At 45.4% G+C, this 27177-nt stretch overlaps 1 protein-coding gene across 3 annotated transcripts in view; it reads right to left on the minus strand.

Annotated features, from left to right (window-relative positions):
• PLCL2 (phospholipase C like 2) overlaps positions 1-27177 on the minus strand; it is a 200128-nt gene that overhangs the window by 57037 nt on the left and 115914 nt on the right. For all 3 annotated transcript variants that reach the window (XM_004704015.2, XM_045297441.1, XM_045297440.1), the window contains exons 2-3: positions 16338-18827; positions 13031-13234 (exon numbers count right to left, since the gene is read on the minus strand). In XM_004704015.2, coding sequence (XP_004704072.1) covers positions 13031-13234; positions 16338-18776 — 2643 coding nt within the window. In that variant the 5' untranslated portion in view covers positions 18777-18827. The remainder of the gene's footprint in view (positions 1-13030; positions 13235-16337; positions 18828-27177) is intronic.

Raw genomic sequence — 27177 nt, forward strand, 5'->3', positions numbered from 1 at the left:
GGCCAAATTAGTCTCCAAGCCCAATCCAACTCCTCTGCAAAAATGCTACTAAAATCCCACCCTCACTCTGACTCATAGCAACCCCAGAGGTCAGGGCAGGCTGCCCCTGTGGGTTTCCGAGGCTGTAACACTTTACAAGAGAAGATAGTTTCTTTCTTCTGTGCTAAGTGGCTGATGGTTTCAAACTGCTGACTTTGGGATCAGGAACCAGTACCTAACCACTGCCATAGCACTGACTTTGATTTATCCTGACCCTAAACACCAGAGTAGCTTGGTCCCACCGGGTTTCCAAGGCTGTGGCCTTGACGAAAGTTAATGGTCACATCCTCTCCCGTGTGGCAGCTGCCTGGTTCAAACTGCTGACCTTTTGGTACGCAGCCAAGCGCGTAACCACTGTGCCACCAGGGCTCCTTCTATGTAGTGATACAGGACTTAAAAATACTCATGATAATATAGTTTGATATGCTACATACAGGCTCGAGAAAAGGACATGAGAAATCAAATGTAGTGAGTATTTTAAAGAAATAAAAATATTGTGTGATATATGCAGAGGTCAAAGAGCAATGTGGTTATAGAGATTCTAATATTGACCAAAGACTTGCATCATTTCACAAGAAAGGTATGGCTTCGTTTTAAGAAATCAACTGCAAATTAGTAAGTACCATCCCAGTTGTGTTTACTAAAAAGCCAACTAGTCATTTCCATTCATGAAAATATATACATTTGTATTTGGTATGAGAGAAGGGGTTTAAAGTTAAAATTATTCTGTCATCCAATTACATAGATGATAACATAATGCCATTTGATCACTCACCAAAGTAGAGAGTATTTATTATAAAGGAAACTGGAGTGATCAACATTTAGAAGAACATATTTGGATTAGCGATTTCAAAAGCATATGTATAAAAATAGTATAAAAATCCATAACAGTTAGCCTCGTGACTTGACTCATACTAAGTGTGGTAGGGAAATAAATGTTTCAAATTGCTTAACATATTATTTTTAAGCTAATTGGTAATTAAGCTTGTAGAGTTAAACTTAACTCTTAACACATCATATTGTCCACCCACTGAGTTTACTGCGAGAGTAATCTTATGGTTCTGAATTTAAAATGCCCTAATTAAGTTAGAAAAGACGTTAACACTATTATTAAATGCTATTCTTATTCCGGATACATTTGTGTGGTGGTAAAATCGTTTTTTTTTCTGGTCTCACATTCAAGGTGGTTATTTCAGTGAGGGGAGAGGTATTAATTATTTCACAGTAATTTGATGGGAGTAGTAAGGGAAAAGAATAAAACTCAGGCCTGCTAAAATACAGTAACAAATCCCAGTCCTGCATTTCCCATGAACAGGACAGCTGAGGTGGACAGGGGCATCATCTAGACCCGAGCTGGTTTGATAGGTTGGTGAAGGTCAGTCAGATGGGCCCTCCTGCCTGGGCAACACACAGAAGCAGAGTCCACAGGCAATGTTTTCTGAAGAGCACTAAGTCAAATGTAACACCAGCAAACTATGGGCTTCACAATGTACACAGTGTCCTAAGGTTACCTTATAGGAATACACCTGGCTGGGGGGAGGGGGGGGGACGGGCGGCAAAAAAAAGATCACCACCTCATATTCAAAACCCCATCCCAAACCCACTGAGATCATTCTGAATCCTAGTGGCCCCAGCTAGAGTTTCTGAGGCTGTAAATCTTTATGGGGACACACCAGCCTCATCTTCCAACACAGCAGCCAGGAGATTTAAAAGTCCAATGTATACTCAACAGTTCCATTTGTTATTCAAAAGACTTTGGAAAAATATTTAGGACCCCCCACCCCGCCCCATCATGACAAGAGACCAAAGAAAATAGAAGTCAGGATTAATGTGTCTGATGGCCCCAGGGAAAGATGTGAGAAGGTGGTCCCAGTCAGTGCCAACTATACACAATGACCCCAAAACAATTCCAAGAACTAGACTTTTTTCATATAAATTGCATATACATTGGTTATTTAATTTTTTATGGAGTGGATTTTCATGGAGTGGATTCTATCCACATTATTCCCCTCCTACTTGTCTGTGAAAACAGATGAGCTCACCGCTGCCATTGACTGGCAAATTTGTGCATGGCCAATAACAATCTTCTGTATCTGATGGGATTCACTGGGTTACCATCAGTCTTTCCAGCCCAGCTCCACGTTGGCCTGGGACACTGCCGACTCTAAGTGAGAGAGCATCTACTGCTTGCTCTAAACTCCACAGGAACGAGTGGCAGTAAATTAAATTAATCCCTGATGATTGGATCTTGCATTTATAAAGTCCAGGGATGCTATTAAGAACATCAAGATTCTAAACAACAAAGTTGTATTATGGCTGCAACTTACCTGCTCCCCAAACTTTCACCTGAATGTGGGTCACCTATGAGACCGAACAAAACACTAACTATAAGATTCATTTGAGAAAAGAAAAATGTTTGAGAAGAATTTAATGTGTGTCCTGCTTCCTGGTTACTTATAAACAATGTTGTCCATCTTTAAAATAATCCCTCAGGCGAGATCTCTCTACTTAACCGGCTGAAGAATGTTCTGATCACTGATGGAGCCAGGTATCAACCTGGGCCACAGGTAAGACAGAAGAGGTCGCCAGCCCACATTCCCAGGCTAGTAAAGGGCCCCCTGGTCTGAAATGGCGCCCATCAGGAAAACAAAGTTTAACAGTAAAGGAGGGGCCAAAGGTCAGGTACTCCACTGAAGAGGGGCCCAAAGACTGCTGGGTGTTCCTACTGGAGCCCGTACCTCAGAGGCCTTGGGGTTCCTGTCACGGTGATCAAGGAGTCCTTGGATTTCTTCTCCAAGCGGCAAACACAGGCTGGAATTGCCTCCTCCACACACCGTATGCCCTGGAAGGTCAAAGGGAGACACAGCTCCCCTCCAAACCCCCCATAAGAAGGAGCCAGTCAACAGGCTCCCATATGCCAGAGAGAAGCGGGCTGGATGCATTAATGAGCGGTAAATCGCAAGTCCTGGGTCAACCAAGCTTCATTTCTGTGAATCTGAAAGGATTTGGAACTCGCAAGCTGCATAAAGACATACAAATTACCATTCACTGAAAGCCAATTAGGTTTTTGTTTCTTTGATCATCACTTTTCTGTTTGAAAAAAGACTTCCACAAAGGGGACAATCAGACGCACACAACTGGATGTGGAGATGATAGCACACTGCGGGTGCTACACAAGTAATTCACTGCAAACGAAGATGCCAAACAGATTCCAGACGCTTTAAAACCTCTTTCTCTCTCTCTTTTTTCTTTGTCCCCAATGGGCAGTGCATTACTAACAGTGTTTGGATGCATATTTCAATAGCAAAAGAAGAAAAAGAAGAACACGGAGAACTGCACTGGATAGAATGGTATAAATGCATGAGCTGCATACCCTTCAAGGTATATAGATTCATATCTATTCAGCTTCTTCTCGCTTGGCAACTATTGGGCTCAGTATCAATGCGTCATCTAATCCAAACACATCAAAGGGATGCCACTTTCCCAGGATGCTCTAAGAAAATTGTAGTCTAACAATACTAGGTAAGATAACAGAATTTGGCTCTTTTTCTCTTCGTGATCAAAATACAACCCTTCTGGCTGATGTAGTTCTTAAAGCTGTTGAATCACATTTCTTTCTCTACCTTCTGGCTCCCCCGTGAAATAGCCAAGTCTTTCTCCTGGCAATTATTTCAGGAAGGTGGTCTTTCCTGCGATCCAGATGCTGCTCCAGTTTGGAGGGGCAGCCAGTAAGCTGGCTGGTTACAGCCCTCTCAGGCATAATGGACTGTGCAAAAGAGATGTTTCTCCCCACACAAGCTCCCAGTGTATAAGTCCTGTGGCCCTGGGGGCTCTCCATCCATTCAACAAGGAGTTTCAGAACTGGAGCGAAGAGTAGTTTAGCTTACAAAACCCGACATATTTTGAGTCAGGATCTGCCAAAGAGAAACTGAAGAGTTATTTCTGCTGAACCAGAAATAACCTGAGCACAGGCTACTCCTTCCGCCCAGGGCAGAGATCACCCTTTCACCTCGGCAGGCCGGGCCAAGGGAGGGAAGGGATGGTGGGAGAGAAAGCAGTAAGCCAGTCTCTTCCAGCTCTGTTGGATGGAAGCTAGGAAATCTCTTCCACTCTGTGGGACAAACTCAAGATGGCCTATCAGGGAAATGGAGGGGCAGTGGTTCTGGGAGTTCGTGCACAGGAATATGGGGCACTGAGGTACTGGGAGCATGAGAAGGCTAGAAACAAAGAGGTCATTCACAGTGGCTCTCTGAAGTGGTTGGGAATGCCCAAACCCATGAGTTCTAGCAGTGGGAGGTAGCATTCCCCCACTGCCCCCCAAGATCTAACAGAGGCAGTCACCACACTGCAGGTACCATATCAGTCTGCACTCACTCAAGCCACTCCCCAGCGAAGACCAGCAAGGACACAGAAAACAATTTCCACAGCCACACCCTCTCCAGTCAAGAGTCGCCAATTTGAACAGCAGCAGAGGGCAGGAGAGAAAGTCTGAGAGACCGAGCATTGTATCTAGAGGTGAGGATTGACGGGTCAAACACGGCTACTGTAAGCTCCTGCAATGGGTCAAGTTCACCAAACTGAACAATAATTTAGGGACACAGGTCTTCCCTCTTGCCCCACACCAGGAGAGATGGCAATGATGACTGTTCACCATCTGTGAGTGAAGTCTGAGCTCAGGCTGCCTCACAGGCATAAAGGCGATGAAGAGCTGGACGAGGGCAATGGCCATGAGAAGGGGAAGGCAAGTGTCTGTGCTCCAGGCCAGAGTACTCACTCAAAGTCTACTGCGAGCCTGAGAAGAAAGGGCTGGTGGCTCTAGTTTCAAAAACAACAACAACAACAACAAAACAGATCACCTGTGGAAGCCACAGTTCTACTCTGACTGACATAGCCAGGCTGTCACTGAGTCCCAGTTGACCCCAGGGAACTGGTTTATAACAGAGCCATAAAGTTTATTGAAAAGACTGGGATAAGAAAGCAGGTTTAGGGATAAGAAAGCAGAGTGCGTCGTGGCTAAGCAAAGGAACTGTGTGTGTAGAGGGACTATAGAGAAAGGACAGCAGAATCTTACAAATGTACAAAGTTGTGTGCTTTTCTTTTTCAATCATTTCCTGAAAGGACCTCGGCAGAGAGAGGAACCTGGCGAACAAGGAGATGTCCTGAGCATCTACAGAAGCACAAGCCCAAAATCTTTTGGCGAAGAAAAGAAAACAGCAGCAATAAACTTTACCGAACTTACTCAAGCACAAAATTCAATATTCAACAGGGAACTTGATGTGACCCTAGGGAGTCACCCCTCTGCTCATGTATGGAAGGAAAAAAAGGGTGTAGTACTTCAATAACGTTAGTTTTATCCAAAATGTCGGATAAGCATAGGCTTATAAAAAAGTTCCCTAGTTTTTCTTGCACTGACGTACTATCTTCATACCTACCTGGAGTTTCAAGGGTTCATGTCCAAATGCAAGTAAGTAAGAGACCATGGACTTTCCTGGGAACTTTGTTTGAAGCCCCCTTCGTATTTTCTACCACAGTCGGCCAAATAAAGTACTTACACAATGAGCAATGCCCGAACCTTTGGAATATGCCACAAAATCTCTAACAAGTAAAAACGGAAACAGCAAAGGCCCTGCCATCATCACGCCCCAAACCATAGCTGTTCTTCAGGTTGCTTTGGGACAAGCAGAACCTACTCAAGAACTACAGCGATGCCAACAGCGGGCTCCCACCGCTCCGCTACCGCTGTGGCTGGATAGTTATTGGTTTTCATGGTCACTTAGAGATTTTGGTTGGTTGGTCAGGTAACACTGGGGCTGCTTAATAACATTGATCATTCCTTGTGTGACGATACCATCTGACAAGGTGTCACCTCTGTCTTCCCCGAGTGTTTAAAGCAGGGAGCAAGTCTGAGTGGTAGGCAGTGGCATATGATGATGTGCCTTTCAGGGTGACCGCTGGCCCCCAGCTGTTCACCGATTCTTGCTGTCAGGTCGGCTCCAGCTTATGCACATCAGAACAAGACGCTGTGGCAGTTAAGATGATTCTCCTCGCTCTCACTGACCCCCTACCAAGCATGATGTTCACTGCTTAGTGTGTGTATATGTGTGTATATGTGTGTATGACTGATCCTTACCACCACGTGTACTGCTTGCCCTGAAGCACTGTGGTCCAAAAGGCTCCTAATCACCTGGGGGTGGGGGCAGCCTGCTACATCTCATCTGCTGGGAGAGATGCCTCTGTTGCACTCTCTTTTAAGCACTTGTCTTTTATTTGGCTAAAGAGTTTTAACGGTTCTGATTAGCACTCTGCCAGATGCGTCAACTTTTCCTCAACCTAGCACTTTAAATTTCACTTTTTTAGCTCAAACTTATCTGAATGCATAACCTTCTATCTGGTTGTTCTCTCTTTTCTCTAGTTATGCAAGTTAGTTAGTAAAGTTGATGCCTTCAATTAAAAGCAGCATTTCATGTCAAGCTTTGTGGCAGAAGCATGGGGGAAGAAAAAAAAAAGGAGCCACAGAGGAGATGGAATCAATAGCAACCTTATTACACACATCATCTCTGCCTTGGCCCAGATAGGCAGACTCCATTACTGATGGAGTTGTGAGTTCTCTCTGTACGGCCCTAATCAGTGGAGGGAAAAACACAGGAAACGATTCCAACAACATCAAACAGAACACTCCTGATGGGTGCCAACTGCCAGGATGTTTGTATTAGGCGGAAAAGCATGCCTTCCCTTCACTATTTTATGTAAGGAAGCTGGTTTTCTTTAGGAATATTTAAAATCTAGTGTTAAAGAGAAAACACAAAAAGTGACATGAAACATTGACAGCGCGCAGACAATACGCTCTCAGACAAAGCAGCGGGTCTCTCTTAGCACTGAAAAATTACCATCTTTCACGCAGAACTGCATTCTCCAGAGTATATTTTCTAATTAAACCTGAAGGTAATCAAAGGCACTATTTATTTAGTTGAGCAGCAAAGAAAAGAGGTTAAAAACAAATAGAAAGTTTGGGCCAAGATACTGCAATGCTGAGCACGGATTCACATGCGATCTCTGAATGAACACCCCAGGGTCTGTGGCTGCCTTTCTTTCCTATGTTACTTTTTTCCCTTCTATTTTTCCTATTATCTATGATTTCACCTTCAGGTTAATTACCATGGTCGGAGAATAACCCTCCATAGAGAGATGTACCAAAGTCAATGGGAAAAAAAGAGACACAAAATACTTAAATCCCCAACGTGGTGGACGCCTGGAACTCTGCATGCTAGTACGGATCTCATAAAACTTTGAACACGTCAAGCCTCAAGCTGATGATTCTGGTAAATCTAAATGAATAAAGATACCTATAGAACAGAATTAGCCCTAGTGTAAACATTCAAAGGATGATAAGAAACATTTCTACCTTAAAAAAAAAATGCATCATGAGGTCACTTACACAGGTATGAGAGGAGGATATCTAGGCCAGGGGAGATGAAAGGTCAGCGTGGACCCAATTCTTCAGAGTGCTGCGCATTACTAAAGAGTGTGCTGTTAGTCACAAAAAATAAAACCCACTGGCACCACGTCACCACTACTCATGGTGACCCGGTGTGGTTCAGAGCAGAACTGAGCTTCTGAGGGGTTTCAAGGCTCTGACGTTGAGCGTTGGGCCTTTCTTTCATAATCCCTGGTACATAGTTATTGTTCTGTTAGGTGCCTTCCCGTTGATTTCAACTCACAGAGACTGCAGGTGACCAAGCAGACAGCCCTAGAGGGGTGTGAATGGCCTTGCTATCTGACAGAACTCATTAGAAAGTGGATTGTTGCAGATGCAGTTAGGTTACAATTTAGCATCCTATCATTTGGTCTCACTTATGATCCATTTTAATTTGTTCTAGTTTTTAATATTTTCTGCTTCTTATCGATTGAGGTTTTAAATCTGTTTTGCTTTGCTGTTGTTAGTTGTTGCTTTTTGTTAATGTTTTTCTGTATATGGAATCCAGAATAGGTAATTCCATAGAGACATTAACTGGATTAATGGTTTCTTAGGGAGACTATGGCAGGTGAGGTGGTGACAGGGACTAATAACAATGAGTATAAGAATGAAGAAAATGTTTTAAAACTTATCGTGGTGGTGACTGTACAATTCTTCCTAATGTGATTGAGCTATTGAATTGCATGACATATGAATTATATGTCAATAAAATAACATCACACAGTCTCCTAGGCAATGATCTTTATAGGAGCAGGCTGCCAGGTCTTCCTCCTGCAGAGTCAATGGATAGCTTTGAACCACCAAACTTTTAGTTAGTAACCAAATGCTGATCCCTCATGCCACCAGGGCTCTGGTTCTCAGTAATAGTTTTTATTTTGTCTAATGAATGAACAGTGTCTTACACATGATAAGAGTGTATAAAGGGTGTGGAATTGATTATAGGCACTGTCACATATTTTTCTCTTGTTGAAATCAACCAATTAGATTTGCTACTATATTTCACTTCAGAAGAACTTTACACAGCATCTTAACTAAAGTGAATAAATTATTTAAGTAACAAAGTACAACCCTCTGATTCAAGTAGAGGATATAATATACTTTATGCAAGCGATATAATACACATGGGGTGGTGGGAAACAGCTCAGCCACATCTCTCTCTAGCCATCCTTTATCTGTTGACAGGAAATACAATGTTGTTATTGTAAGATGTCATCCAGTCAGCTCCACTCATAGCAACCCATGTGCAGCCTGCCTGTCCTGACCCTGCCTCACCATTGCTATGTTTGAGCCCAGGGCTTCAGCCACTGTGACAACCCATCTTGTCAAAGGTCTTCCTTACAAAGCCAAGGGCAAAAGAGCCACAGGAAAACAATTCACTGTATTGCAGTTATAAAAACACGGTCTCAAGAGTCACTGCTGTTAAGGAGTCAGGGAAGGCAAGCCGACTGGGGGAGTCTTGACTGAGGAGAATCAGCTGAATCCCTAATAATTAGGATAGAGGGATTAAGGGCACTGGCCTCCTGGAGACAAGAAGGCCTCACCTAACGGCCCAGGCTGCATTCAAGCCTCTGAGAGCATGACAAGGTACCTTCGATGCCAGAGTGATGTGTCTTGACAGGTGTTGACCAGCAACTGTCTAGTCCCACACTCCATACTGGCTCACTCTGAATTTTTACCCCTGACCCCCCACCCCACCCCATCTCCCTAATCTAAGAAGGTATCTTACTTGTTCTCTTTATCCTTCACTCCTGACTGACTTTTACACCTGCCTTTCTGAACAGGATCTGGGCTCAAACCTTACCAGTCCCAGACCCCAGGAGGCACCACAAACAGGGCTACATCATCATCTGAGCAACTCTGAAGACGTTCTGTTTGTTGCTCGTAATCACAGGACCCAGTAGGACCATCCATAACCAGGGGGACAACAACACAATTCATGTCTAAGAATTAAAGGGGGGGGGGAATTGTTATGCATGGTTCATGTTCCCACAATCAGCCTCCATTTGCATACAGAAACAGGCATATTTCTGACATCCCCTTTTATTAATAGGAGCCTTGCTGGCACATTGGTTACTCAAAAGGTCATCAATTTAAAATCACCACCTGCTCGGTGGGAGAAAGACTAGGCTCTCTACTCCCCGTAAGGAGTGACAGTCGTGGAAACCCACAGGGGCAGTTCTACCCTGTTCTGTAGGATCACTATGGCTCAGAATCTACTAGATGGCAGTGAATGTGGAGTGGGTTTTTTTAATCAAAGTTTAGAAGCTGAAGGCTGATCGGAGCCTTGTGGCACGCAGACGCAGCCATGCATTTTCAGGAAGTGTGGTGCTGCAGCAGAGCTGGCTGGCAGACCTGCTGTCTTCTGGAGAGCACATTTTCTCCCACTGCCCTGACTTCACACTTGGAGCCTTCAGATGACAAATGGCAAATGAGCAGAATGAAACAAGATCCTACTTCTCAGGTTGATTTTGGGTCAAGCTCAATATACCAGTACAGAAATAAATAGCTATATTTAAAGCTACAGGCTGTCCAAGACCTCTCAGACTTTTCCTATCAATATTTAATCTACTTGCTTGGCTAGTTTAATAAATTAATCTGTACAGGGTGAGAAACCACTAAGTCACACACACACACAAAATGATGAGACATGGCGAGAGTTATAGTAGGCGAGAGTTATAGTATTGCTGAAGCAATAATCTGAGTTTAATTTAATGTATTAGACAATTTATTTTATCAGGTGGGATTATAAACAGATCTACAAAGCCAGAAGTACAACGCAGAACAGCTATTGTAATTATTATAAAAGCCATTTTGCAATCTAAAAAAATGTAAACAAGCCAATATATTCTGTCTTACTACTTCTATAACAAAACACCCCAAACAAACTCACTGCCATCCATCCGGTCGATGCCGTGTAATAGTGACCCTATGCAAATAAGATTTGGGCAATAAAGTGGTTATTATCCACCAGGAAGAGGAAGGGGTGCCAAAGCAAAAGGCACCATGCCCTTTCTGTGTCAAATATCGGGGTGGGAGCTGTCAGGCTGCTGCTGTTGAGAAAAACTTCTAATGTGGACTCTGAGCACTCAGCCAAGGTCACGCTCCTGATTTGGAGCGCCCTGAACAAGGTCCTGCCCAGGAATTCTTACGCTCCTCTGCCACAATAGCACCTACAGGGGCGCCCTCCAACCCCAAGCTCAGGCAGTCTCAGTGGAAAAGGCTGCCATGAACAAACATCCCTGCACTTGCTGGTGAAGATTCCGCATTGTCACCTTCAGTATTGATAATGACTCAATGTAAAGAAGACCTAAGTCCTCACAATTGGACCAATAGGCGGCACCATGATGAATGGAAAAGTGCTTGACGTTGTCCAGGATTTTGTCTTGCTAGAATCCGCAATCCATGCTCATGGAAGCAGCAGTCAAGACATCCGAGGGGTTGCATTAGGTAAATCTACTGCACACATCCTCTTTGGAGTATTGAAACACATGGAAGTTATTTTCTGGACTAAGTGCGTCTAGCCCAAGCCACAGTATTTTCAATTGCCTCATAAGCATGAGAAAGTTGGACATGAATAAGGAAGGCTGAAGAAGAATTGACACATCTGAATTATAGTATTGGCGAGGAATACTGAAAGTACCACAGATTGCTAAAAGGACAAACTGATCCTGTCTTGGAAGAAGTATGGCCAGAGTGCTCCTTAGAGGCAAGGACAGGAAGACTTTGCCTTAAATACTTTGGCTGTGTTGTCAGCAGAGACCAGTGCCCAAGAAGGACATCGTGCTGGATAAAGTAGAGGGGCGGCAATAACACAGTGGCTGCAACCTTGGACGCAGGCATAGAAACAGTTGTGAGGATGACCTTGTGAGTGTTTCCTTCGGGTGCGTGTAAGCTAGCTGAACTTGGTGGCACTCAGTAACAACCACAATTTACCTCACAAAGCAATCTACAAGCTTCCTATGACCACAGGATTCTAGCACACTGGGAGGGACTTTGACGACAGGAGTCATTTCCGTTCTACCTACAGCACAAGGTTTCTCCCAAGGTTTATAAGCACCTTTGACACTGGCTTCCTCCTTGCTGCAAGACGGGTCTCCTGAAGTTCAGTCCCTGCATCTCTCTCCATTTTCGTCAACTCAGCTGGACAAAGCAGGCAGTGATTAAGACTCTGCTAGTGCCCTGCTAGCATGGTGGTTACGTGTTGGGCTGCTAGTCGCAACGTCAGCAGTTGGAAACCACCAGCTGCTCCTTGGGAGAAAGACTGGGCTTTCTGCTTCCATAAAGAGTTACAGTGCTGGAAACTGACAGGGTCCTATAGAGGGGCTATGAGGCGGGATCAACTCGATGGCCGCGAAGTAGTAACTGCTTTTATGAAACTGCCTAAACAGAATTTTTTTAAAGGTAATACAATGATAATCTGCTTTAAAAAATAGGGCCTTCTTTCAACTTGTGCTTCCTGATCCTATTCATCTAAAACCTCAAAAATGCCAACCTTGCTTTGCCTTAGACCAGTGGTTCTCAACCTTCCTAATGCAGCAACCCTTTCATACAGTTCCTCATGTTGTGATGACACCCCCTGCCCTCAAACCTTAAAATTATTTTCGTTGCTACTTCGTAACTGTAATTTTGCTACTGTTATGAATCAGGCAACCCCTGTGAAAGGGTCATTCAACCCCCAGAGGGGCCACAACCCACAGGTTGAGAACCACTGCCCTAGACCCTGGCAGGTGGAGCCTAGTGTTTTGTGAGCTCAGCTAGGATTTTAGGGCAGAGAAGGCTGGGAAATCAGGGCTTCCTGCCCAAGGACCAGGAAGATTGGAGGCTGATCACCCAGTCCATCAAGAAGGGGGACCCATCTTCCTCACAATGAGCACTGATCCTCCTCAAAAGGTGAGCTGACAACTTCCCCTGTCTTCAGCTCTAACCTGTGAGGTCTTTCAGAGTTATAGCAAACCAGAGTCCAGTAAAGAGCACGATGTGGTTAACAAAAGGCAAGGAATACCCTAAGTGCAATAGTGTGATATTCCACGTGTCCTCGGGACATGTCACTAAGGTTAAGCTGGTCACTGGTGTCCTGGAGCAGCTGCTCCTAGAAGGGAATCGTCGCACTGTATCCAGAATCACATGAGAGAAGCACCTGCCCCACTCGGCATTCAAAATCCTTTTTTTCTTTTCCTAATTTAACCATTTGAAAACTGGGAACAAAATGAAAATGAGTGAATAGATGGCTAGTTACAGGAGGGGAAAAAAAAACCCAATAATACTTTTTACTAGGTCTGTGTAGAAATGTCCCATCTTTCAGAATACCATTCAGATATCCACAGGTCTTGAGCTGTTGTCTCGCCTCTCAACCCTGCTTTTTAAACCCATGAGAACAAACGCTTGATTCTTTCACATACAGCCAAGTAGGGGGAATTGAAGTGGGAAGTCCCCCATCAGCAAGCCCTCCTGTGTCCGCTGTATTGTCTTAGATAGCCTGGCACCCAGGCCACGGGGAAGGGAGGAACAGGGACTCACCGTATCATAGGTCGTTACGATCTTCTTCAGCACCTCGGGCACGATTCCCTGAAGCTCCATTGTGGGGTATTGCTCGCTGAGGTTCAGCACCACCAGGGGGGCGTTGTCAGGCCCCAGGAAGCGGGGGGCCACTGCCAGCATGCACTGCATGAGATTGGCCACGGAGGAGAGGCCACACAGCTCCTTGAAGGACGCCACTGCGTTCTGTTAAGTGGAAAGAAGGGAGGCGCTTTATAACTAACTAGGGCTTTGCATGTCTCACGTATCGGGGACTTGACTGCACTTGAAGCTCCAGGTAGGACAATTATTAGGAATGTGATGACAAAATTGGCTAATGGTTATTTTATTTTGTCCTAGAGACCAGCAGGGCATGTGGTTATTTCCCAAAGCGGACACAGTTATACACATTTGTAACACCAATGTAGCAAAAGGACTGAAAATGCAAGCATGTCAAAATCTTCTGAAGAGCAAAGCCTCTGTTTAGATCAAAGTTCACACTAGTGCAAATACTGATAGGCGATGGAGCAAATGAAAAGAATGGCTTCCACAGCCAAAAAAAAAAGGGGGGGGGGGAAAGATTAAGAAAGCAAAATAGAATCAGATGTAAATTATGTATCAAACACGCCAGCCATCCTAACCAGGGGGGGGGATGTCTGTGAGACCGGAACTCGACTCCCTGGAGCCTGCTGATGCCCATGGGTTCCAAAGGACTTTGAGGACAGTGCTGTTTGTCAGCTGCCTGTGCCCAGCGGGGCATCCGGTTACTCACAGCCTTCCTCCAGTCGTGTCTTCACTGATCTAGAGGCTGCTGCTTCGTTCTCTTTTGAATTCATCAGATACAGACCATTAAAATAGCTACCAAAGAAAGCCCTCCACAGATGGGCGCAGCCATGGCCAGCGTTCTTTGAGCCTTGTGCAAGAGGCTCGTTTGTTGCTCCCAACAAGCCGTGTTATGGACGTGAATACAGAGTCTTTGGTGTACTCTCTGTTCTGTGCCTAAAACGTCACACAGGAGGCAGTGCAAGAGTCAAGGTTCTACCCGAATTTTGTTGAGGTGGAGGCCCACGCCCGTTCTCCCTAGGCTGCAGCTGCACTGAAGGTGAAGCCTCATTGGCACAGGAAACCAGGGCTGCTACTCCAGGCATCACCCCCCACTCCATGGTCCTTGTGCCTTCCGTCGAACACCTTGGTTCTTGGGTCTAAGCAGTACTTTTGTTTCAAAAATGAAAAACTTCATAAAACCAAAGATTTCATTTGTTAGTATTGCTTTATACACGGGTGTCAGACCAGATATCATTTTGCTCAAAATCACTTAGGCATTGACTACATCTAGAAAGAAATCATTAATGTAACCCCTACCGTGGGGTCCCTCAATCACACTGCTACGCCTTCCTGCTGGATTGTCTTCACATCACCTACCTCTACCTGGAGCAGTCCTGTGTGTTTATGCACCTGCCACCGTCCCCTCTCCCAGGCCAGTGCCCATGCCCGCTCAAATGAAAGCTCCCTGAGGGCCACCGCCAGCTGGGCTGTGTGTACGCCGTTGTGTCCTCCTGGAAGGACTTCTCAGACATGGCCCCCGACTACTTGGTCCAGACACCCCGGCTGTGGAAGTAACCATGCGATGTCCATGCTTCGCTAGGCCCTGGGGGGAACTGGCATGCCCAGAGCAGCCAAGGGGCCGGGAACCCTGGGTTCACTCACAGCCAAGGGCTTCCCAAGCCACGTTCAGGTAAACAAGAAAGGTCTTTCATGATTCTGCAGTGTGTTTCCTTGGAGGGGAAGAAAATAAAACTTCTCCGTGGGAAATATTGGGAATATAAATTCTGGGAACATAAATACCGGTAAGATGGGAAGGCCTTTCTATTCATCCATCCACAGAATTGGATGATTGGTAAAATACTTTGAATTTTCTGGGTTAAGGTTTTACTTGAGAGAGGTGGCATGCTTCACATAATAAGCACTCTGAGAAGAAATAAACCATGCCTTATAAACGCTCGGTGTTATAAACACTCCTCACACACCAGGCCAAGCGAGGGCCTAGGTCGCTGGGAGCAGGGCCTGCGCTCATTACTTCAGCATCACTCGTGGGGCCTAGGGTACCGACAGGTGCTTGATTAAATACATAATTCTTTGCTGATTGCTTTCAGCCATTATAGCATCAGAGGCAATTATGATCTCTCAGACTACTAATAAATATAGACACAGAGATCCACGTATTTTATTTAAACAATTAAGCAGTTGTCTGCGCTTTCAAGCCAAGAGGAGGCCCACTCTGCAAACCCATTAGCTGGTTTAGAGGTCTAGAGTTTTCCCAGCACTGCAGTCCTGGTGGTGAAGTAGCTGCGCTTTGGGCTGCTAACTACACGGTCAGCAGCAGTTCAAGAGCAGCTCCTGATAGCACGTCCCAAGTATGAGATGAAGTCTCACCATCCTCTCACTTCTAGGAGCTTTCTGACTGCAGCCTTTCCATAAAGGCAAGCCTTGGTGGTGCAATACATACACAGTGGGCTATTATCTGCAAGGTCAGCAGTTGAAAACCACCATCTTCTCTGAGAGAGAAAGATGAGGCTTTCTACTCTAGTAAAGAGTTACAGTCTTGGAAACCCACCGGGGCAGTTCTAACCTGTCCTAGGGGGCTGCTATGTGCTGGGAATGACTTGAGGGCACGAGGTCTTTTTTGTTTCTGATAGCCCTGGTGGTGCAGTGGTTAAAATGCTGAGGGGCTAACCAAAAGACCGAGCACTCTGAGGAAAGAAGATGTGGCAGTCTGCTTCCAGAAAGATGATAATCCCAATCCTTTACTGGCTGCTTTTAGACAGTACATCTTCAGAGGGAGTTTCATTCGCTACGAATCAGAACTGACCCAAAGGCAACATGTATGGACTGTGCTTTTTATGATTCCCCAAGAAAGGCCTGGAACATCTTCCTTTTATGTTGGTAGGAGACCCCGCCAGAGTGAGTGTTTGACTGTGGAACCTTCTGGACTACCAGAGAAGCCATGAACACGGACAGAGAAAGCAGGGCACTGCTAAGCAGACCCAGAGTAGGATGCCAATGTACGGGCACCAATCCGGCTTATTCTAACACGGGATCAATATTTTTCTAAATCAACTGTTGTTTTGGAAAATTAAATGATAAAACATGAGGCCAGTGCTAAACATTCTAGTAGCCCATGAAAAGACAACTGAATTGCAATCAAATACGTGCCTGTTTAAAAAGGAACTCTGGAAGAGTCAGGAAGTGCTGCCCCGAGCTCAGCAGGGACACCGTGGAGGGAGGGAGGAAGGCAGCTTCACGACCTTACCTGCATATTCTCCCGCAGATCCGTGGCATCCCGGATGGGGGGCTGGGCGGTCTTGAACACCTCGTCTATGGTTTTAATCCACAGTGTCCTCAGGGAAGCATATTCCCTGGATTTCTTCCCTTTCCTCACCGACAGGCCCCTCTTGTGAGGTTTCCCTCCTCCTCTCCGGTTGGTGATGGCCACGTGCACAAACAAGGACGCGTGGGCGAGGACCTCCCCTGTCAGCGACTGCAGGGGCACGTGGCGGTAGCCCGTCTGTAAACATTCGAAGGGGATGGTGTACTGACCGATAAATTCATCCCCGATGTAATCATCGTCTAGCACTACAAAGCGTACCATGGCCAGTTCAGGGAGGTTGATCTGAAACTCAAAGCTCTCGTCGAAGATGGGAGTGTCTCCGTTCTGGTGCACCGTTTTGGTCTTTTGCTCGGCACAGTCGGCGGGGATGCCGTGGATCTCAACATAGACGTAAGGATCCACCACGTCACCTTTGGCACCTGATCCCTTGGGCTTGGGAAAGTTCTGCCCGCTGATGATTTTAATGTGGAGAAGCTGAGGCGAGACTCCGGGCACGGAGTCCTTGGTGTTGGCGCTGAAGAAGGAGACTTCCTCCCTCATGATGGCTGGCCGGAGGACGTAGCCACAGTTCCCGTTCTGCCTAAACCAGCCGATGTTCAGGTCCATCATCAGCCCTGGCGTCTGAAAGTTCATGGCTACGATCTGACAACCACATTTCCAAAAATCTTGAGGGTTCATGTTGCTAGAGTCAATTCTCATTGGGCTGGGAAACACCCGAGCCAGGAAACGCTTGTTGTAATTTACAAAGTCCCCTGGGTTCTCGTTGGCGTATTTGCTGGCAAGCACTTCATTAAAGGAACAGACTTCCCAGTACTTCTGAGCCTGAAAGGACACCTGGAAGTCTTTGAACTGAACTGACTTACAGATGCTGACCAGCTCGGAGAGCTCTTTGCAAAGCTGAAACCGCCTCCCAGGCACATGGTTGGGTGGCTGCTCCAAGCTCTCTTTCCCCATTCTCTGGGACATCTCCGCTCCTTCGTCTTCGTCGGTGACATCTCCTTCGACTCCAGAGCAATTGGAGGACAGCTTCTTTGCCTTAATCAGGATTTTCCTTTTGAGGACGTCTGGGGATGGCAGGTAAGAGTCCTCCACATTAGGCGATGTGGTATACAGCTGGTCTCCTAAGATTTTCCTCATGTGTTGAACCATTACCTTCTGCTGTTTAACAGAACAGTGGTTTTCTAAGCACAGAATCAGAGGATACTCTGAAGCAGAGAATGCATACTTGTTGATGATGTCAATGACGCTGCGGAAGACAATCTGGGAGGTCATGGTGTGGCCCGTGTAAATAACAGGCTCGTTATCCGGCCCGTCCCAGACATCTAATTCAACACTCCGGCAACCCATTTTAAGAGCTCGGATGTATCCTGTGATATCGGAGGGACCCCGGAACTGATCCTCTATTAAGTATGTGTTGTGAGATGAGTTTATAAAGTAATGAGACAAAGGCTGCTTCATATCCTGACATACCTTCTTCTGTTCCGGATCAAATATGTAACAGTCCGGTGACATAAGGTAATTTGTGAACCCGTCTATGGAGAGCCAGCCCTGGCCCTGGCCCTCTTTGGATGGCTCGTATTTGTGGATGATTTCAAGGCTTATTTCCTCGTTTATGTGTGCCAACCCCTGTTCTGCCTCAAGAAACATCATAAGGTCCTTGGTATCGAGGAATTCTTTATTGCTGGAAAACTGAACTAAAAGGAAATAAATTTCAGGTCTAGTACAAAGCTCGTGGAAAACTTCAATAAACTCTTCCTTTATGACTTCCGTACCAGCCTTGTCCTTGGACTTGTGTAGTTCTTTGAACTTTAGCTCAATTTTGCTCATTTTCAAACCAGGATTGAGTGTTCTGATACACTGCACAGCGTTACACAGCGTGACGTGCCCCAGGTTATCTAGATCAATCTCGCTAAACATCTGCGACACCCAAGAAGTCCTCATGTTGTCTTGGCTACTTTCTAACATATCAAGTGTATGTTTTCCATAGGAGATTAGGTACCGAAGTCCAGTAACCCAGATGTTGGCAACATCGGCAGAATTGGCGACCAAATCCAGTGACTCGTAATTCTCCCCGTAGATGACCGAAAATGCACAATCCTCCGATATCTGGTCCGAAATGCCGTTGCTGCGGAAGATGTCGGTATTTTTCCCTGTTCGCACTTCCTTGATGGACTTAATGTCAATCTTGGCTTTCTCGGAATCCTTCTTGGATGGCTCCCACCTCAGACTCTGCATGTCGGCATCCAGTAAGAAATAGCGGTGGTAAATTCGAGAGTTGGACCGAACCTTTTTGAGTTCGGAACCCTCCACCATGGAATTGATACAGTCACTGGCACTGCTGATCTTCTTCTCTGTGGGCATGCTGCTGAACGAGACCGTCTTCTTCCGCTCTCTTTTCTGCTTCGAGCCATCCTGGCGGGGGATGAGAATTAGAACAACATAAACATTTCTATGTTACAAATAATAAAATTTGCATTTCCCTGAAAACAGAGAAACCAACCAACCCCCCCCCTCCCATCCAACTGTTAGGACTTCCTGTTCTGTGTCCCATGAGGAAGAAGCCTCACAGTTGGGTACGGGTTGGACTGCTAACCACCAGGTTGGGGGTTCAAACCCGATGGCAAACTGAGGGACTGGATTAGAACGTAATGCAGCTCAATCATCCATGCTCATAAAGACGGGTCTGGAAAGTCGAGTCTGGTGGGGAAAGACTCTCACGCAGTTATGAGATATAAATAAATCTTAACATATATTCTCAGGACTGGACACAGTCCCTCCAATAACCCCACCCTCCCAAAAGGAACTCTCATAAAGGAGCTACCATATAAGATGAATCATTTCTGCCTCTAGCTACTTCACAATGCCTAAAGGTTATCTGTGGATGTGGCAGTTACATAATCTGGTGTCAGTTTGAAGATTAAGAGTGTAGGGGTGGAGCCTAGCCTGTCAATTAGGATATAGCTAATGAGGCCTCTGTGTGGGCATGGCCTTCTCCTGAGGATTCTGGGAATTCCTGTATTCCTCCTTGGAGGCAGGAGACTTTCTCTCTCTGCTCACTCCCTGCGAGACATCCCTGGAGAAGACACATGGAGAGAGGCTGATGGAGTCGACCTCTGGAGGCGGAGGAGCCGCGTGGAGACCCTGCCAATGCTGAGATGCTTACAATACCACTAGATCCACAAGACTTCCCACCCACTGGTCTGTGATCTTCCTCCATTCAGCGTCATTGCATGTGTTTTGTGAATCTTAAGAGGACTTTATAGATTGGTATCGGACATATGAACTAATATCGGACTTTTGGACTTGATCTGGGCTGGGATGTTTTCTCAATATTCAAGTGTTCTTGTATATAAAACTCTTTCTTATATGCATTAGTCTCCCTGGTTTTATTTCTCAAGTCTACCCAGACTAACACAGTAGATTTAAAGCAATCGTGTTCTATAGCCAAACCACCATAAATGTACCAGCCCTCTGGGAAGGACTCAGGGTGGGGTTTCAGGTCAACTAGCAGTAGGTTAAGACGCTGACTCACCTCATTGCTTGTTTATTATGTTACTCGCTTATGATATATTACCTATTAACTATGTAATATGTTAGCTGTACAATGTGCATGCCTTATGAAAACTCTGTAAGCCCCATTATATAGACCCATTGGAAAATACATTCTCTCTCTCTCAGTGCTGACATGGATGAGGAGCACCTGTGCCCTGCTGTCTTTAATATTTTCCATTATTTCAAAGTCACTCCTGAGGAATCATCCGAGTGTTGGGGACCCCTTACCCCAACAATATCCACCAGTTGTTCTGTGGGAGAAAGATAAGGTTGTTTGTTCTCATAAAAATATACAGCCCCCAAAACCCTAAAGAGCATCACTATGAGTAGAAACCGACTCGATGTCAGTGAGTCTGGGCTTGAGCCTCTGAGAATGGTACTCATGCACTTCCTTTGAGTTTACAATCATGATGGAACAGTACGGGTGTGTTCAGAAAGTGCAATCTCAATAGCACACAATAACATCTTCTATACAGAACTGGTGACATAATTTGCAGCCCCAAGACACAATGGAAGCTCAGGACTCCTGGTCTAAACATTATTGAGACTTTTGAGGGGACAGAACCGTGTGTGTGTGTGTGTGTGTGTGTGTGTGTGTGTGTGTGTAAGAATGAACATGTGTGATCCTGTGTGACTGCTTACATACCTGCCTCCACCACCCATGTTTTCCAAAGCCTTGCTGCCAAATCACTTGCCTCAGAATCGCCTGGACTACCTGGTGAGACGCCGACCCCAGGTCAGTTCTCTGGGCCAGATGCCTAGGAATTTCCGTTTCAGGCTGCACCCCAGGTGATGGGTGTGCACACTACAACTTGTAAACTACATCCTGACCGCTGGGACTCCCTGAGATGGCAGGGCTATTTCTGGAAGCCAAAGACACTCAAACCAGAGACAGCCAAGTGTGAACCGCTGAAGAGCAAGACTGTGTTGAATGGGTAGGTTCTGGACTGTCAGCAGGAATTTGGGGCTCTTCAGAGTCCCATTCCCTTCCCGACAAGATCCTCAATAATTCAGATAGAAATGGTTTCACCGTTGCAGTTGGTGGGAGGCCTAGGTTGTGGCGAAAGGGGCTACTGAAGTTTTAGGGTTGGTTTACTGTGCATCCGACCTGGAGCCACGTGGGCCGAAGGCCTCCGTACTTCCAATATTAATAGATGGCTGCCACTACCAGGTGGGACGTTTTGGGCAGCATCTGTCTCAAAGGAAGTCTGCATCTCCAATAACTCACGCCTCGTCACCAGCTACCATCCTAAGGAGCCAAGACCACATGGCCCTGGGTACGTAAGTCCTGGCCCTATACTTTTTTCTTTTCACATCGTTACCTTTAATTGCTCAAATGACTTCACAAAAACCACTCACAATTTTATCCTAAGAAAAACGGCACTGCCGTTCAGAAAGTGTAACGAAACCGGCGAGTTTCTAATAAAAGTCACTACCTCCATAGAGTCTCAGAAAGAACAGGGCTGGGGTTGGGACTATATTACTTCCATGACAATAAAGAAAAGAGCATGCAAAATAGCTTGCCCAGGAATTCTCATTTTCCCACACAGGTTGGAATCTATTTTGAATAAAATCTTCTCTATATCTTAAAAAAGCTATTTTGCTAGCTTCCATGTCTGAAATGCAAAACAATTTTGACTTTTGAACTGCCTATACTTCCAAAAGCAATTTGCAAAAGGTAATTAAACTTAAACTTTAAATCATACGGGTATCATTTCCCTCTAAGTTTCAAAAGGAACCAGCGAGGCTTTTGTGAGCTGAGTGCCAAGATAAAACATAAAAAGCATAAAGCTGAGAATTTCTTTACAATTATATCCTCAGAACAAAAAGGCACAAAAGATGTAAAAGCTTTGATAAGTGTATCCATAGGATGGACCATGGAATAGCTGTCCCAAATCCATCTATTCCGATGAGTTGGCACGAAATTAAATGTGTAATCAGCCACCTATAAGAGCAGGAAACAAAGGCATACATTTCCCTTTTTGTTTTTTTCCAGCATGCAGACTCCCTATACTTAAAAAAAGATACACCTACCTACCTTTGGTAAGGAGAAAATACTAATTACACAACAGAAATTTATTTTACTTATAAATTGTGTATCAAAGCTGCCTCTAGTGGAAAAAAGTCGGAAGGATACATGGTGATGTTTGTTCATGTATCCATTAAATATATAAAAATAGAATTTTCCTAACACTGCCATCTGGCCTTATGCCATTTTTACATAAGGGTTAATATTTTACCACTGTCAAATGATAACATTCCAAATTCATAGGTCTCTTTGTGATTATGGGGGGGAAAGTGAATGGTAAAGTAGACTCATAATGTGCACCAAGCACATACAGCCCACAGGCCCACATTGGGGGGATAGGCAGCGGCTTAAACATCGAACTTAGGGTTTTAAAAGATTGCCTCGCTTTTCACAAAACAGCCCAGATTTTGGTCTCTGGTTTGTGATCATCAGTCTCAGGTGCATGAATATCCCGACCTCTAAGCACAGGCTGATAATCAGGAGAGCAGGGATACCACTTCCCAGAGACTTCCTGTCCCTTTATCCCCCTCCATCTGTGGTTGCCTGGAACCCCCGGTCTCTCTGCAGTCACACACCCAGGCCTGAATGGACAGGTCTCTGCTCCTCTTTCTCACTAGCAGACATGGCTAGCAGAACACATCTCAGGGCAGATGCTTGCTCAGAGAGGGAGGGGACCAGGCGTGAGGGAACCACAGGGTGTGTGATGACAAGAGAGGAAATCAAGTTGAAGGACAACAGAAGCATTTGTGTGGTAAGGAAGGCGTTCAAAGGCAGGAGGTTGGTACCCCCACTTCCCTTTCTCTCTGGAATCTTCATATCCCTAATTTCTCATTTCTACTGGCGTCCACTTGCTAAGCTCAGCAGGGATCAAATGCTTGCCTAAGCTAAGCAGCTGGTCCACAGCAGGGTTCGTATCTATTTCTATGTTGCTTCTTAATGTAGGTGGGTTTAAGTTTAACAATGAAAAGTAATCAAACTATTTGTGCTATGTATACAATCTTTTTTTTTTTTTCAATTAAAAGCAAAATCTGCATACAAATATATATGCCACCCATTGCCTCAAACCAGAGAAACACTGCAAACTCCTGGGACAAAGACACCTTCCAGTAGACTGTGAAATGGAGCAATCCTGTCTCCAAGCTAACTGGAATCCATGCTGCCGGCACCCATCCCGTGGAGCTTCTGGGTGCTGGGGCCAGCAGGATGGAATGTGCAGGCCCATTGCTGGGTGCCTGATACTCCACCAGCACTTTCCACCCCTCAGTATACAAGAAGATGGGAAACAAATGCCAAACAGGAAGAAAGCCAGCTTCCTCCTTTATCATGGGATTTAGAACTGGGAAGACACTCGATTCGTTTTTGTTTTCATTTAACCAACTCATATTTGCTCACTAACGATTTGGTACCAGGATTGCTTACAGGTGAAGTGAGGAAAAGTAAACCATTGAGTCCCACGCTAAGGAAACCTGTCTGTGCTGTGAAGAAGACTCAAAATGATGATAGAGTATATATTTAGCATTAAATTAGCCATAGTGTGTCCTATGGAAAACCATACATTATTTCTAACAAGACTGCCTGCTTTCCGGAAGAGGAAGGGACTGTCATAGCCACTAAGCTGGCAAAATCACCACCTGGAATATTTCAGAAGTAAGAACACGTGGTCAGTTTCAATGTTCACCCTGAAATGAGTCAACAAAGCAGACGGTCGGGGTCTCTCTGCTGATGACAGTGTTTGTTGCAAACCTGACTGATCTCTGCTGGGGACAGGATGCTTGTCGCTGACTCAGCTGATCTTGCTCCCTTGAGAAGAGGCAGTAGAAGCAGTGTCTCAAGGTACAGAGAGCCCAGGCCTCTGCCCTCCTTCCTACTATACGCATTCCTAGTGTACTTCACAACCGATCCGTTTCCATTTCCTGTTTGATCATTCCTCAGCCGACTTCGTGAAAAGACAATGCATCCCAGATACTGGCCAAAATAGTGCAGGCATCAAGGCAGTGCTTCCAATGTGGTGCTTCTGAAAGGAAGGGGTGTCCTAAGAGAATAAAGCCGTCATTCACCCACGGCTACTACTCTAATCTTGATGATAAATAACATGAAAGAAAGGTATTCGATCTTTGTGCTTATCAAAGGGGGTCTGTTATTAAAGATGATCTGAGAAACACCGGATTAAAGAAAGTTCTGTCTTTAAAACACACACACACACACACACACACACACCCCACCACACCACCACCCCTGAGGTCCACTCAGTAAGCACAGCAAGACCTGATCTATCTTGAGCTCACTAACAATCACTTGTGAATTGAAAGAGTACTCATGCAGGGCACCTCAGGGCTACCTTGAAAGGTCTCTCACACATCTTGAAAACACTGCTTGCTGCCTGAGATGAGCAAAGAGCAGGGGAAGGGAGCAAGGTGGTCACCCTAAAGGTTGTTTTCTAAAATACGAGAAATCGAAAAAGAATAAAATGTAGTCACTCAAAGCAAGGTCATATGCTACTTCCTGCTCTCATGGTAGGCCCTTTATGACCAGTAACAAGAAGCGAATTGACCATGGGTGAACGCTTTGCTCATCAAGTCCTCCACTCCCAGAATGCTCTCTGCTGTAGTCTAAAACCCCACCCTGATCTAATCGGCGAGAAAGTTCATGAGGACACCGATCCGATAATGGCTGGAGCAGTTATAGCTGAGGCACAGTGGCAAGGACATTTCAGGGGATGGCTCTGGATACAAAATGTCCTAAGAGCACCTCACTCCCACTCTAACAAGAAAAGGCCGGACAGTCTGTAGGATCCTAACTCCTCAAACTCATCCGCATTTGAAGCGGATGAAGTCAATTAACCAAGAGCTGTGGTTGTGTTAGGTAGGCTAGGGTAGGGCTGGGAAGTCCATTAACGCCTGCCCAGAGGGCCAAGCTATGGAAACAAAGGAGAGGTGCACTGCAAATACTCAGAGGTTCAGGTTTCCCGCGGGGTACCCATGGGTGGTTGCTGAACCTGGATTGCCCCACCTAGGCCAGGTGAATTCAATTCAGCCAATGGGGTCGTCCACTACGCTTCCCTGAGCAATCATTGAAAAGGCAGAAGTCCGGAGTTGAGTGGCAGAACTTTGGCAGAACTTTGGCAGAACTTTGGGAGGACCTTGGGAGACTTTGCATGACTCTGCGAGTAGCTTCCAGGCAGGCTGCATGTTCAGGAGGAGTCCTATGGGTGCGTGTGTAAACCTGAAACTTCTTCTAACTCTCATAAAACTCACTTGGATCACAAACCAGGCTTCACCGTGAATTCTTTCTTGCGCGGAGCCAAGGACCGAGGTATATCTATCTCCAGAGAGATCTAACAGTTGCAACCAAGGAAACAGAATTCCTAAGAGTGGCAAGGCCTCCCAAAGAAGCTTTCCCTTTCGGCAGAATGTGGGAGGAAAAGATGGCTGGTGTGGGAGAAGCGAAAAAGGAATCAGCTAAAATGTCAAGGGAGTCCTAAAGGCCAAGTGGAGGCCAGTGTGTATGTTTCAAGGACCCTGGAATCCCAGAAATGGGGAGCTGTCAGTCATTTGTAAGCCTTCACCATGGGGTTTTCACACTGTGCTCTTGTGGAAGATTGGGCGCTGGCAAGAGAATGCTCATCTTGGGGGCAAAGGTATGCAGGAGGTGTTCCTTGCTCTGGGGACAGCATTCAATCCTGCCTTCTTCCCAGACCTCCTCTCATAGGACACAAAAACGAAGTCATTCGGGCAGGGGCAGAGGTACGCATGCTCTGGAGGCCACTGGGAGAAGGGCAGAAGACCCTTTGGACTCAGAATCTTATACTCATAAAAGCAGAGCTCTACTACCACACAGCTGGCGGTGCTGTGGGTTAGGTATTGGGCTATTAAGGTCGGTGGTTCAAACCCAACAGCTGTTCCTTGGGAGAAAGATAGGGCTATCTGTACCCACAAAGATTTACAGTCCTGTAAACCCTCTATGAGGCATCTATGAGTCAGAGCTAACTCGTAGCAGTGGGTTTGGTTTGTAACCACTTAGGGAGGGGCAAGAAACTCTCTCCTACCCAGACTCACCACAGATAAAGAGTTTCGCTGCCATAGGGAATGGAGCAGGAATGCTGAACAGAGACCGTTTCTGAGTACCAGGTGCACAGGGCTACCTAAGGCTACTGAATGAGGAGAACTAAGAATATCTTCCGGATTCTGAGTAGCCAGCAAGCAGTCTACCAGTGGACAAAGTGTAAGATCAGGGGAAGAGAGCCTTCCGTGACACAGCCATGTGACCACTATCAGCTAAGGGTGGAGCAGGGCTACTAAGCCAACCTTCCTGCATCCCACCCCCACCTCTAATCCCGAGGTTATGGTGGCTGAGCAGTGTGGAAGTTGAAGTCAGTGGTGTACTGAAGGTAATAACAGGAACTCCAACCCAAGCCTGCTCAGTGAATGACTGTAAGGACACAGCTTCCTCAAGACTACTAACCTGGATACAGAAGTATGTCCATTCTTTGGGTATACATGCTATTTAATCTCAGACTTATTAGACAAGATACCCAGCATTCAATAAAAATTACAGGATATTAAAAAAATAACAAACACCACTGTCAAGAGACAAAGCAAGCAACAGAACCAGATTCAAAGATAGTCCAGATGTTGGAACTAACAGGAAAGATCTTTAAAATGACTATAATCAAGATGTTAAAGAATCCAGTCGAAAAGGGGGACAATATGTATGAGTAGATGGAGTGTTTCTGCAGAGATGGAATGTAAGTAATAAAATGAAAATGCTATTAAAAAAAACCCTCAAACAACCATTAGCAGAGACAAAATTCCTCAGATGGACTGATAAAGAGGGAGACTGGGCATAGCCACGGAAGGAATCCGTGAACTTGGAGATAGATTAATAGAAATGATTCAAATCAACAAAGAAAGAGGCAGAGGAGACAAATATAATAACAAAAAGCAGAGCAACCAAAAGCTATCATTTGACATGTATAAGAGGATGATTCCCAGAGAAAAAGACAAAATAGGACACAAGAAAGATTTGAACAGATAATATCCCAGAATTTTCTAAAACTAGATTAAGCTCAAAGTGTCACAACTCGCAATTAAACACATACAGTGACACACACACACCCAGACCTATCTTAGTCAAATGGATAGAAAACAAGCAAAACAAATACAAAGAGGGAAGTTTTAAAGG

This window comes from Echinops telfairi, unplaced genomic scaffold (genome assembly GCF_000313985.2).
Source record: "Echinops telfairi isolate 266 unplaced genomic scaffold, ASM31398v2 ScPeMD7_7420;HRSCAF=8458, whole genome shotgun sequence".
NCBI lineage: Eukaryota > Metazoa > Chordata > Mammalia > Afrosoricida > Tenrecidae > Echinops > Echinops telfairi.